Source organism: Labrus mixtus, chromosome 3 (genome assembly GCF_963584025.1).
Source record: "Labrus mixtus chromosome 3, fLabMix1.1, whole genome shotgun sequence".
NCBI classification, from domain to species: Eukaryota; Metazoa; Chordata; class Actinopteri; order Labriformes; family Labridae; genus Labrus; species Labrus mixtus.
In genome coordinates, this window is record NC_083614.1 from 14,253,468 (window position 1) to 14,267,325 (window position 13,858).

General features: G+C 38.3%; 1 protein-coding gene across 2 annotated transcripts; it reads right to left on the reverse strand.

The window, feature by feature from the left end:
• Window positions 1–621: 621 nt before the first annotated feature.
• matk (megakaryocyte-associated tyrosine kinase) lies at window positions 622–13,852 on the reverse strand. Of its 2 annotated transcripts, none has more exons than XM_061032746.1 (13): window positions 13,629–13,852; window positions 13,331–13,360; window positions 12,538–12,651; window positions 12,311–12,423; window positions 11,693–11,912; window positions 8,826–8,919; window positions 8,655–8,720; window positions 7,999–8,098; window positions 7,703–7,787; window positions 3,755–3,828; window positions 3,457–3,652; window positions 2,964–3,050; window positions 622–1,332 (listed from the first exon to the last, which is right to left on the reverse strand). In XM_061032746.1, the coding sequence occupies exons 2-13, from the start codon at window positions 13,337–13,339 to the stop codon at window positions 1,105–1,107; spliced, it is 1,386 nt and encodes a 461-aa protein (XP_060888729.1). In that variant the 5' UTR covers window positions 13,340–13,360; window positions 13,629–13,852; the 3' UTR covers window positions 622–1,104. The 2 variants fall into 2 exon arrangements, with proteins under 2 accessions (XP_060888729.1, XP_060888721.1); XM_061032738.1 differs by having other exon boundaries at window positions 12,311–12,426; window positions 13,629–13,850.
• Between the last annotated feature and the right edge of the window lie 6 nt (window positions 13,853–13,858).

A 13,858-nucleotide genomic window follows, 5' to 3' on the forward strand; every position in this document is an offset into this window, starting at 1 on the left:
CAGGATGGTGGAAATGGAACTGATTCAAAATACACTACATTTCCCATAGTCATTGGAATTTATAGTTCAGTTTGACCTAGAGAAATGGTTTGGCTTTTAGTTCACATGCAATACTTTTGTTTGATATATGTATTTTTTTTTCAAGGTTACTGTGTGGCTGTATGCAGGATATTGCCTCATGTTGTAATTAGCTTCACAAACAGCCTCTGAACACTGATGTATAGATTGGAGAGGACTCAGACCTGGGCCCCTGAGACTTTTGACAAAAAAGAGCACTAATCTTTTTAACTAGTATTCGAGATATTGAAATCAACAAATGAAGCCACTTTTAAATATACATGTAAAAGTGGGCGTGGCAGTTTTTCCACCATGGAATGGTTTTTGTGCAAAACAAATTTTTGCAATAGATTCAGAATCCTGAAAAACTAGTTTGACCCCTCATGAGCAACCTAAGGCAGAGGTTAACATTTTCAACTACAAGGTCCTGGGTACCACAATTTTGAGTAGCTCACATATTTTCCTATATAAGTTTAATTTAAATCTCTTTACATGTGTTACAAGACACCTTTATGAACACATATTTGTGAAGAAATTTCTTGATAAGTAGTTTAGTCCCAGATTTTTGTGTTCCTGATGATGTTTGGGTTCTGTTGTTGGTCAGGTTGTTGTCTGGGTTCTTTAACTGTTGGGGTTTTGTTGTTGTTGGTTGATCTATGCTCCTTCTGGCACTTTGTGTTTTTACAGTGCTATACAAATAAATACTATAAAGTTATTATTGTTACTAGTTTTTTTAGTTGTTGTGTTGAAAACCTCTCTGGGTGTCCAAACTCTCTGGCAGTGTGTAACACCCAGCTAGTAAAGTACAAAGGGTGTGAAAATATGACACATCAATCAGGGAACAGATTGTAAGAACGCATTGAAAAAAGAGGAAAGGACGATACAAGTGTTCTGGTGTCTGGTGCCAAAGTTAAATATTTATTTTACAAATGCTATCCACAATCCTTCTCCTTTTTGTGGGATGCACACCGAAAAAGTGGTGTTTTAAAATGTGTGTGAAGTTACACTGTATTTCCACCATTGTGAGTTTAAGAGTCCATACTGAGATCAGCATCCAGATCCGGACCAGATCCCCTCCCGGCACTCAGACCCCGTGTCCAGGCTGAGGTCACCTGTCTCTTGTTCAAGTTTCTCTCTTAGTTTGTGGAAAGTGGGTCTTCTGCGAGGCTCCTGCTTCCAGCAAATCCTCATCAAGGAGTATACACCAGGGGGGCAGTCCTCTGGAGCCTCCATACGATAGCCCCCCTCCACCCTCTCCTTCACCTCTTTCAGGGACTAAATAAGCAGAAGAGATAGAGGGGATGGAGATCAGTGAGGAAGAAGTGGAAAGTGTGGTGACATTAGTTTGTTGTACAAACTGATTTATAGTGAATACTGATAGATGCGTTGAATATTCAAAACAAATCTAAGTTAGTGAGTTGAATTAGAAACATACAACTTGGCTTGCATAGTTTTAAAGTTGACCTGATGCGGTAGGACGTCCTAGACTTCATGGCGATCTCCATGAGACATACAACACGCTAAATCTTCTTCTAGCAGGATAAATAGAACTGAACTTTGGCCGTCTCTTCGCTCTCTCTGCCAGCGGATAACTAATTACCGGGCCAACATAAATTAGCCTGCGTATGTGTTAAACAGGCTGTAATTAGGAGGTAATCATCTGCATTAAATGGATGCCACCTGATGAAAGGTGCAAAAGACGAATGCAGAGCTTGAGTGCGGGACTAATTGTCCGCTCGAATAATACTGCCTGATCCTCCTGTCCTCACCGAACCATCAGCCAAGACACAAATCACCTCAGCAGAGATGACCTGCTGAGAAAGTCTGCCGTTACATCTAGAGCTGTGTTTAAGTAGCCTAGTTTCTGCTCTTTAGACAGTGTCACTGTCACAGTGTCAACATGATCCGGCTTCTCGTGACGTCAAACTCTGTTACAGCATACACCTACCTGATCTGACGTGGACCTGTATGGCACAGTGTCCATTTCCTCCCATTAAGTAGATTAATTAATTACTTACAACAATAAGTTAATTTCTATTCTTCCTATCACGATGTGCATGAACAGTGGAGTTTTTTTTAGCTCCTCCTCTCTGCTAAACCTCTATCCACACTGACGTACTCTCATGATGTCAGTGACCTGATTGGTTTCCTGCTCAGACACACTAAGTCGTTGGAGATGATGACCTAGTGGCGAATCTGACCACCAGGCAGTTTTCCACTCTACCACCCACTAGAGACACAGATCACGACATGGCATGGAAACAGACGTTCGTAACCAGCTTGAAACTCTTGCTTGTCTTATCATGCAGGTGTCCTTTCTCCAACTCAGCTTTATTTCTTCTAATCTTGGAGAGACAACAGACTAGATTGAAGGCTTGGATTGCTTACTTACTTTAAGTAACCCTCACCCTAACCCTTGAGACGATAACCGACAGAAGATTGATTTGTAAGAATAGTTTTGGAGCAGATGCAGTTTTTTGCGTTATGGCTGGAAGTTGGATAAGAAGATGAATTTAGTTATGACTCCATGAAATGGTCCCAGGGCAAGAAATAGTCAAAAATCAACTTGTCATTTCAACATTTCAGTTGTTGATACTTAGCCAAGCTAATTGTCTTCTGACTGTAGCTCCATATTTAACTAAAATACACTATAGAGTGATATATACCTCCTTATAGTAACTCTTTTTTAGGCTGTTCTTTTAGCCTACAGACTAATAACTCTTGACAAGAGGGCACAGCTGTCTATTTTCCAAAATGTCTAACTACTGCTTCATCACACATTATATTGTAACTGAGATATCAGAAACGAATGTGTGAAACCTAGTGATACAACCATATAAACACAAAAACATAAAAAAAAAACACCTTATAATAGTATAACAATGTAATGCAGATATCATACATACCATCTTTGGGTAAGGTTGACGTCCGTAAGAGAAGATCTCCCATAGGAGAACACCATAACTCCAAACATCCGACTTTGTGGAGAATTTCTTCATAATGGGAGCAAATGTAAATATGAATATAACATTTTACATTTTTAAATATATTTGCATACATTAAAAATGTTAACATGTATAGAAATGTGTGATGTATCATGCTTTACTAAAAGTGCAGGAGTTGACATAAGATCAGAAGTTGTAAAAATGTAAATAACAAAAGAAAAATAGTTATATTGATAATCATAGGGAAGTAATTCTCTTTAATAGACAGCCATTAGAAGAGTAATTTCTAAAACGTGTTAACCCTCTAACTGACTCAATAAGCTGCTTAAGTATTTATTTGAAATCCCTAATAATTGTGTTAAATCACCATGGCAGATCAGGATGAAGTATAAACTAATATGACAACAACAAAATCCCAGGTTAAAGATTAGTAACACAGCAGCTTTAAACTGACCTCTTTCTTCAGAGCTTCGGGGGCGGTCCATTTGATGGGCAGTTTGACGTTATCTGGTTCCTTCAGGTCCAACTTGGTCAAGCCAAAGTCACTGACCTTGGCCACGCTGTCGTCAGCAACCAACACATTACGAGCTGCCAAGTCTCTGTGCACTAACTTCTTCGATTCCAGGTACCCCATCCCCTCACACACATCGCTGGTAACATGCACAGGTGACACAGACAAACAATGCTCAGATGTATTTTGGACTGTTAACTGTTAAACACACACAGCAACTGTGTCTGAAGTTTGAACTCACAGAGCAAAGCGAAGAAGCTGAACTGAGTTTACGACTGAACGTCCTCTCGTCCTGAGAAAGTTAACAAGGTTTCCCTAAAACAAAGAATAATAAACATTTGAATGCGGTTCTATTAGAAGATATTTCAGATAGATTACGAGAAACATAACACTTAACAAGCAAGGGGTAACTTTTTGATGCTGCAGCATATTTGCAAATGTGTTAATCTAGGGCTTGAGCAGTTATTTTGTGCTTTAAAACGTCACCCTTAAGTGGTAATATACCACAACAGAGAACCAGAAAACACAATAAGCTTCTGGCATTTTGCCTAATGTCATTAACCAGGAGAGGAAGAAGGACTCTGATTCTTGAAAGCTGCAATGCCATTGTTAGCATACCACTGCATCATTAGATTCTTGTAGCGGCAGCATAACATATAGTAGAAGTTGACCCCCTACCTGAGGTAGAACAAAGCACAACCATATTTTTTCATAACTTGAACATGTCTAGTTTATGAAACGGATAGTTGTATAAAAATATTTTACTGCAAAATAACTATTTTTGGATGTTTTATGCATCTTACCAAAAAACAAAAATAGGTCAAATTAGGGCTTCTCCAAAAGGGACTTGAAAGAGCTTGATTTGGTTGTGGTGTCTTGATTTAGTTATGATGTCTTGATTTGGTTGTGTTGTCTTGATTTGGTTGTGTTGTCTTTGGTTGTGTTGTCTTTGGTTATGGTGTCTTGATTTGGTTATGGTGTCTTGATTTGGTTGTGGTGTCTTGATTTGGTTATGGTGTCTTGATTTGGTTGTGGTGTCTTGATTTGGTTATGGTGTCTTGATTTGGTTGTGTTGTCTTGATTTGGTTATGTTGTCTTGATTTGGTTGTGTTGTCTTTGGTTATGGTGTCTTGATTTGGTTATGGTGTCTTGATTTGGTTATGTTGTCTTGATTTGGTTATGGTGTCTTGATTTGGTTATGTTGTCTTGATTTGGTTGTGTTGTCTTTGGTTATGGTGTCTTGATTTGGTTGTGGTGTCTTGATTTGGTTGTGGTGTCTTGATTTGGTTATGGTGTCTTGATTTGGATATGTTGTCTTGATTTGGTTGTGTTGTCTTTGGTTATGGTGTCTTGATTTGGTTGTGGTGTCTTGATTTGGTTATGTTGTCTTGATTTGGTTGTGTTGTCTTTGGTTATGGTGTCTTGATTTAGTTATGGTGTCTTGATTTGGTTATGGTGTCTTGATTTGGTTGTGGTGTCTTGATTTAGTTATGGTGTCTTGATTTGGTTATGGTGTCTTGATTTGGTTGTGGTGTCTTGATTTGGTTGTGGTGTCTTGATTTAGTTATGGTGTCTTGATTTGGTTATGGTGTCTTGATTTGGTTGTGGTGTCTTGATTTGGTTATGGTGTCTTGATTTGGTTGTGGTGTCTTGATTTGGTTATGGTGTCTTGATTTGGTTATGGTGTCTTGATTTGGTTGTGGTGTCTTGATTTAGTTATGGTGTCTTGATTTAGTTATGGTGTCTTGATTTGGTTATGGTGTCTTGATTTGGTTGTGTTGTCTTTGGTTGTGGTGTCTTGATTTAGTTGTGTTGTCTTGATTTGGTTGTGTTGTCTTTGGTTGTGTTGTCTTTGGTTGTGATGTCTTTGGTTGTGTTGTCTTGATTTGGTTGTGTTGTCTTTGGTTGTGATGTCTTGATTTGGTTGTGTTGTCTTTGGTTGTGTTGTCTTTGGTTGTGGTGTCTTGATTTGGTTGTGTTGTCTTTGGTTGTGGTGCCTTGATTTGGTTGTGGTGTCTTGATTTGGTTGTGGTGTCTTGATTTGGTTATGTTGTCTTTGTTTGGTTGGTTGACCTTGTTGATGGTTATTTTCTGCAGCAATTGTTTTCTTAAAGCTCCTAGGAGGATTGTTTTGGTTGGTTATGGAGCTCACTTAAACTTATACTGATATCGTGAAATGGTTTACAAAAGCAAACAAGACCTTAAGATAGAATATATTTTCTTCTGTGAAGTTATTCTTATTCGTTACTGCTTTCAGCGGGTTGGTGTCATTTTCTACAGCCAAGATTCAGAGTTAGGGATACATTTGACGGTTCAAACTTGGCAGAAATAGATTTTTCATCAGTAAACACAAATTACACAAGCACAGGACAAGATCAGCGAAGAGATAAGAGGTCAAACTTTGTCTCTAGGGAATGCTTAGTGTGACACAAAGGTTTTTAGTTGTACGGTGTTAAGCTCTCAGGTTCACAGCCATATTGTCTTAAGTGGAAATCATCCTTTGTAATTAGCATTTAAAATCAAATGTCATTATATATAATGAGGTAAAATAAGTGTATAAGAAGTTTCTCATAAACATCTTTGCATGATTGTTATCCTCATTCACCTCACACACATTTACCCCATCATAAGAATTGTTTTGTATCCCAGCTCCATTGGTTGCCTGATAAATCATTCAATAAAAATAGCTATTGTAGCTTTTTTTAACACTTTATCATACTTAGGGTATTATAAAAACTATCCCTTCATCCAGTGTATCCTCTGGAGTAACTAGGGTTCTTCTTAAAAGCAGGAGATATGGTGACTACACACCATTTTTATATGACTGAAATACATAAAAAAAACTACAACAGGCTGTATAGCCGATATACAAATAGACTATATGAAGTATATTTAATTTCTAAGAATTCAAGGTTATATATATCAATACTGTTTTTAAGTTCATTAATATTTCACAACTGATGTCAAGACAATGCTTTACTTTTTTAGAATGAAATAGAAACAATGTCATAGGTGACAATATTGTTGAAAGCAGCGGGTTGACTCTGAGTGTCATCATATAAATCATATGTAAGATAGAAAATGTGAGACAAAATGTATTAGGAATAACTATAAAATGTTTAATTATATATATATTACAGAATACAATTATATTGTGTCTTGTTGTTAAGTCTTAATCAATTGTTTGTGGCCACCTCCTCCCACATACACATCCATAGGGCCCCATTGTACCAGGTCGCCCTGAAATCCTGGCTGCACTAGTTTCCTGTTAGGGGCTGGTGACAGCATAGGGTCAAGTGAAAAGTCAAATAACTTGCTTTTATGTTGAGATAACAGTCTAAAGAAGATAAAAATGGCATATTTTAATGTTTGGTGTCCTTACTTAAAAAATGACAGACTTTGATATACATACCTTTTGAATTTTTGTTTCAATTTTCAATTTCCGCCTAAACTACATGTGTGTTCAAGTGTGAAAAATTCCAAAATTGAAAATGGTATTGATAAAAACTTTGCATAAATGTAACTAATAACTATCTGTGAACATCCTGTCCAAATTTGGTGAAATTCTGATTCTGATTCCCAGAGATACATGTGATAAGGCTAGAGCTGTCCTTTTTGGAGAAGCCCTAATTTTACCTATTTTCGTTTTTTGGTAAGGTGCATAAAACATCCAAAAAAAGTTATTTTGCAGTAAAATATTTTTATACAACAATCCGTTTCATAAACTAGACATGTTCAAGTTATGAAAAAATATGGTCGTGCTTTGTTCTACCTCGGGTAGGGGTATCTTGAAAACTAAAGCCTTTTTGGGGGGTTTGTTCCTCTACTAATCGCCTGATGTTAAATTAGGCAAAGTAGTCACAAAGCCTGTTATAAAAACGGTCAGGTATAAACAAATGAGGGAGTAAAAGATGATAAGTAAATATACTTCCCTTTACACACTGACAAATAAACACAGGCCATGAAAACCAGCAGCGGGACCACTGACCTACTTATTCTGAGGTTTAACACATTACTTGATCACCAAGCGAGTAAAAAACATTAGCAATTTAAAAAACCCCATAGAGAAACTTGTTCCACTAACTATTTGCTATTTCTGATTAAATATGAAACACAATGAGATGCCTGACTCCTTATTGCTGGTTGTTATTAAAACAAGTTTCACTGATGAAAACGTTGCCTCCTGTACCTTAGTCATGAGCTCTGTGACAATGTGAAGCCCTTTGTGCAGAATGACGCCCAACAATCGCACCAGGTTTTTATGCTGCAGCTTCCTGTAAGAAGTGAAGCTTTATTTTAAAAAAAGAAAAAACTGACAGCAGAAATAAACCTCTGAACAAGTTACAACATAGCTATTTAATTACCAATGATATGATAACTTTCAAACTGAGGGAGTTCATTTTTTTCTATGGATTAAACTCACTAAAAGCTGTTTGTTTTTTTCTGACACAATGAACATGTGAATTGAGCAAATCTTGGCCTCACGTCATGACTGTGGTTTCCTGCAGGAAGGCCTGAGCTGTGACATCACATTTAATAGTCTTCACTGCCACCCTCTGGCCCATGTACTCTCCTTCATACACAGCTGAGGATGAGAGTCACACGTCAGGATGCAGTCCTATTAATGCTACTACGTGACTGGATAACAATATGGATATGGTAATAAAAAAAATAAGCTGCCATTGCTCAGAGCTACATCAGATTAACCCACAAATGATGGATAGATAGAAATACATAATATAACAGTAGTAGCAATACAAGTCCATTTAACCTTACAGTCAAACTGTATCTGACTTTTTAGAGCAAATGAGTGAGAATATGATGAGATTTTCTTTCTTTTATTGCCTACCACCTTACTCAGTATTCACTTTCTCTTTATGAATGTTTCCTAACCCCATTGCACCCTTTAAGGTGTAAACTTTCCATGTTCAGTTGTGAATTTTTAAGACAATGGTCTAAAAGAAAACCTCTGGCAGAGACAGGCTGTAAAGCAGGATTCAGCCTGTTGCATTTTCTTTTCTTTTAAGTGGGCACAATGCTATGTGAATGTATTTTCAGTTAGGCCTAGGTTGTGCAAAAATAAAACAAAAAATACAAAGAGGGGCTGAAAATAAGAAGTTTTAAAATCAGAGAAAGCTCACCACCAAACTCCCCTTCTCCTATATTTTCTCCCAGTGTGAGGTTTGAAATGTCCAGCAGCCATCCAGCTGGAGAGAGACACGAGCACTACAGTAAACCTCACACACACCGTCACACACTTAAATGTGTCTTTAAAATGCCATGTGTGCAGCAATCCTTGACGTCACACTTACTTTTAGACAGCTCCACCTCCGCCGACTTGGTCCCTTGTTTCTGTTTGGGCTTCAGAAGAGTTGTAGCAATGGAGCCTTTGTTCTTTGAGAAGAACTGCAAAACAAAGAAAACAACGATGTCTGAAGGTGGTGTTTTTATGACACATTGTGTTTTTTAATAGCCGGTGTTGTTATGTATCTGTACTAGCTTTGGCATGCTACTTTTCCTCTAGAACTATTTTTTTATGCTATTCAGGTTTTTTACCGAACATAACAGTGTTATTCACTGTAGCTATATTAAGTATGAGTTAAATGTGAATGAGCCCTCAAAGAACAACTCTACAGTACTCAGAATGTCTTATTAGCACTGTGGCTTTACCAAAGAAAGTGTGAAAAAAAGTGAACTTATATTTAGCTTCAGAGGCCACAGAATGTGATGACATTTATTTGTTGACATCAGTATAAGATCTCAAAACTCATTGCTTCAGTACATGTTGAACTGTTGTACACTGACACATCAGTCTGTATTTTCAGTCAGCTGTCTGTCATCAGTACAACATTTTTATCCTCTCTGGGGTTAGTCCAATGCTCGGACTCAGGCCTTCAGACCATCTGTGTCTCGCTGATAAGATGTTCCTGAAAGAGCTGGCAATACCATGAAGTCTACCCCATTGCCTACAACGGGAAAGCTTTTAATGCATCTCTCTCACACACACACATCCAGTGTTTCCCCTACCATTATATTAGGGGGGCGGCCCGCCACACCCAACCACCCACACCACAAACCATAAAAGGGATGTCCTTCATGCGTTTGCCTGAACCGGTCTCTGTGACCGTGTCGGACATTCAAAGCTCTATAAAACATGTTCTCTTTGTGGGCTATTTCTTAAAGACATTTCCACCTAAAATTCATGACGACTTGTGAATTATACACATTTGTACAGATGCCAGTTATGTGTAAGGGGTTTTGGGGGAACACAGAAACAGAGGCCAGAAATGCAGCATACATAAAACCGCCATGAACTCTGTTACAAGAATTGATGGTCCCTGAAAGGGTCCTACACACTGTTGTGCTCCTCTGACTTTTTCTCCAACTCCACCATGAGACTGAATATAGAACTAACCACAGCACAGAGACTGCTCTACTTAAAGTAAGTTGGTAGCTGGAGAGGTGCCAGGGCACTACCCGAGCACTGCCGAGGTGACCTTGAGCAAGGCACCGAACCCCCAACTGCTCTGACATCACTCCACCAATGCATGTCCACAGGTCCTGTTTGTGCATGCGTGTGATTCGGGCCTATGTGTGAGAAGCATGTCCCTATAAATAACAGAGTGTAAACCGAATTTCATATAATAAAGTATATCAAAATCAAAATCAAAAGTAGTGAATGACATCAGAATGATTGTAGATAAAAAGCAATGTGGCAGTCCTCCTCTATTAGACCTCAGCACAGCATGTAATACAATTAAATTTTAGACTGGTTCAGCTCTTATCTTTTGAACAAACAGTTCTACGTCAGCCTCCGTGCTTGTGTGTCAGAGACTCGTGGTTTTATTATGGTATCCCTCAAGGCAAATTAAAACACACATTACAAACTTGGAAGTGATTTTAGATAATGATTTAAATGTTGATCCTCAGTTTAAAAGAGGCACAAGTACCGTACATCTTTTTTTCATCTCAGAAATATTGCAAAAGTATGACCTTTTTATCACGCTGCAGTCAGAATTCTAACGAAAAACACCCAAATATGATCACAGAACTTCACTTTTAAAAACTCTGCACTGGCTCACTGTTTCTTTTAGAATTTATTGTTTAGTACTTGTAACAGTTTTTTAAGCTTAAATGGCCTTGCTCCTCAATACATCTCTGATCTTCTTTCCTTTTTATGTTCCAACGAGTTCACTCAGGTTCTCGAATGCTTCCCTTTTGAATGTCCAACATGTCACTGCCTCTGGACATCCAAACAGCGAGCTTTCTAGACGCTTTTTAAAGTAAACTGAAGACCTACTTTTTTTAAAATTCTGGCTTTTAATTAGAGTCACTTTACAACCCATCATTTTTTATCTCCGTTTTTTATTTTGTCTTATTCAACTTTTTGCCATGTTTTTTTAATTACTGCTATTTTTCCTTTCGTATTGACTTTAGATATTTTCATCTTTCTTAATAGATTTGATATTTTTTATTATTTTATTAACTTCCTTCTTTTTAATCTCTTTCGATTCCTGTTATTTGTCTGTTCTGTGAAGCACGTTTTGTGAAGCAATTTTGGTCGAATGTTTTTATAATAGACTTTAAATATTGATGAACAAAGCCTGATTGACGTCGGCCATCTGTTACAACAGGGGGCTGTTAAAACAGCTTTTTTTGCCTGTTGTGTTTATGTGACTTCCAGGGTTCCTGGAGCCAACCTCAAGTGGACATTCAACAAACTGCAGGATTTTGCACTTCCGCATTGGCTTCATTTTTCAAGACTGGAGGTTGCTGCTTGGTTTTTATGTCTTAAGCGTGCTAGGTAAAAGATGAATTGAGTTGAGATTGTTACTTGTGAGGCACAATATATTTCTGGTCCAAATATGTTCATATCTGGACTTTAAAAAAACAAACAAGATGGTGACAGCTGGAATGCCAAACTTGAGTCCTCAAAAGACTACTCTAAAAACTAACGGCTTCTTATATGGAGTGCATTAGCTCAAATACAACAGTGAACAACATAGCCGGCTGAACATTAGCATGTTAGTATCGTCATTATGAGCAGTTAAGCATTTCCCTTCTTTTTGTGATATTATCCTTTAGTTTGATCATGTACCTGTCAAAACTCCTGACAGATATGTATGAAGAAAAACCTGGATCCTGTCCTGGCTACAGAATCAAACCAGGAGCCTCTTACCTCTATCATGTCGATGAGGTTGTAGAAGTACTGCGTGTTGTCGATGGTCAGCTTGTTGTCCTTGTAGATCACCCGGTAGTGGACGACCTTTCCAGAGACACTCACACACAGGACGTAGTCGCCTGGATGGCGGATGGACTCTCGAACGAGGAACAAACCGTCCTCTGCTGGCTGCAGCTTACACACCGCGTCTGGACCTGAGATCTTCCCGTGAAACCAGCTGTTGAAATAAAGTACAGGGGTCAATCCCAAAAACAAACACATAAAAAACTGTACTGATGAACACCGGTCTGAACATTTGTACAGATAATTGTTTAAATAGTAATGAGATGGAAACATGATTGGATTTCACACCAGAAAAAAAGCAAGGGGATACATCCTGTGACAATGTTTGTGTGCTGGTCACACATGAGCCCACACTGTGTGGTCACAGGACTTTTTTTATATATTTTTAGATTGACCAAAGCAACAGCTAAAAATAGAAACGCCTGAGCCTTCACATCACTGTGACATGTGTGCTTATGGAAACTGGTGCATCCTACTGTGGTGAGGACAAAAATGATGCTTGGTAAAGTGTCCAGGTCAAAGAAAAAAGTGTCAAATTCAGAAGGGACGTACGGCATGAGGCTGAGGTTGGGATCCACACGTAGAGCCTCTCTTTCACGCACATTGGCAGAATTGATCAGTCCCTCCTCTCCTGTGCTGTTGTGTTTGACCACGTAACATCCCTTCTTCTAGGAGAGAGAAATCATAGTCATGTGTCATATGATGGAAAAAATACTCTTTGCTGCTGCATGAAGATTTAATCAAAAACTGTGTGTAGCTCCTTTCGTGCATGACAGTACCGTGCTGGTGTCAACTATGGTGAGGATGTCTCCTTTGTGGTACGCTAGCTCTCCAGATTTTGGTTTTCTGTGGTCTCCTTTAGCGACACACTGAGTACCAGCAGCCCAGCTCATCTGCAGCAGTGCAGGACAATTAATAAGACAACACTGTAACATCTGTGAACGCCTGAAATGGCTAGGCTAAACAACACATCATTTGTATTCAAAAAAATGTACTATATTTCAGTGTTGGTGCAAAACTTCCCAGTATCTAATACGAATCGTATGAACATCCAGCAAGCTACTGCCTACAATGTGATATCAGACAGCCAGTACCTATACAATACCCTACAGAAGCCCACCAAATATCAACTGACAAAGGGAAAATACTATGTTAACAAAAAAAACACAAAAATGTGGTGCCAGCAGAAAGTGTGATGTTTAAGTTAGAAAAATGTTAGCTTTCAGTGTTTTTAAGTTCCATAACTGTAGAATCAGAGGAGACATCATCATGAAGGAAAATATTGGAAAACATTGAGTTTTTGTTGTAGACCAATGTCTTCACATTTCCTTCAAAAAAAACACCAAAGATTGGTAAAGATAGAAAAATACAAAAATGTGACATTTTGCCTGGTAGGCTAGTTGATTCAGTTTTTTAAATAATTCTAGTAATATGTCGTGTTTTTGTAAATCGTTGAATAGCCTTTTAATCAAAGGTAATTGGACTTGATTAAGCTCCTTATATTGATGCATTTTAAAGCACACTTCTTCATTATTCACACACAGCTGCAGTGAGTCCCAGTAGGATACATACCTCTGCCATGAGAAGGGCTGGGCGGTGATTCTGTGTTAAATAGAGGAGAAAATGTCAATGAACAATGTCAAATAGCTGCTACAACATTGTGAGTAGCCTGCACATACTGTCACACGAATGCCTGAGTTTCAGCTGTCGAGGAATAACAAGGGTCGTAAAAGGCAAACGATGTTAGCGTTTACGAAGGTTGCTTTTGTACATGGCTGCTCCTGTCGCATTAATTAAAAGTAAACGACAGAGGAAGACACCTTGTGCTGTCTGCTTTTTTTTTTTTTTATCGACATAAATGTTTCAGTACCTGCAGCTTCTGTGGACAGATGTGGACAGCCTTTTCCTCTTCAGGACAGCCGGGTACGAAAATATTTTAAGCCGTGAAAAAAAAAAAACACTACAGCGACCTCAGACCATCAGCAGTTACCACGTCCTCTTCGTATCTCTCCGCTGTGACACTTTGTCTACACAAATAATCATAAAATGATAAAAAAAACAAAAAAAAAACAGGAACCGATTCTGGAGCTGTTCATCACG

What these genes read in the sequence shown, in the direction of transcription:
- matk (XM_061032738.1), bottom strand. An exon ending in CCGAAGCTCTGAAGAAAGAG is followed by an intron (nt 3,051 to 3,456) that starts GTCAGTTTAAAG and finishes CCCATTATGAAG; the next exon opens with AAATTCTCCACAAAGTCGGA. An exon ending in GTCAACCTTACCCAAAGATG is followed by an intron (nt 1,333 to 2,963) that starts GTATGTATGATA and finishes CTGCTTATTTAG; the next exon opens with TCCCTGAAAGAGGTGAAGGA.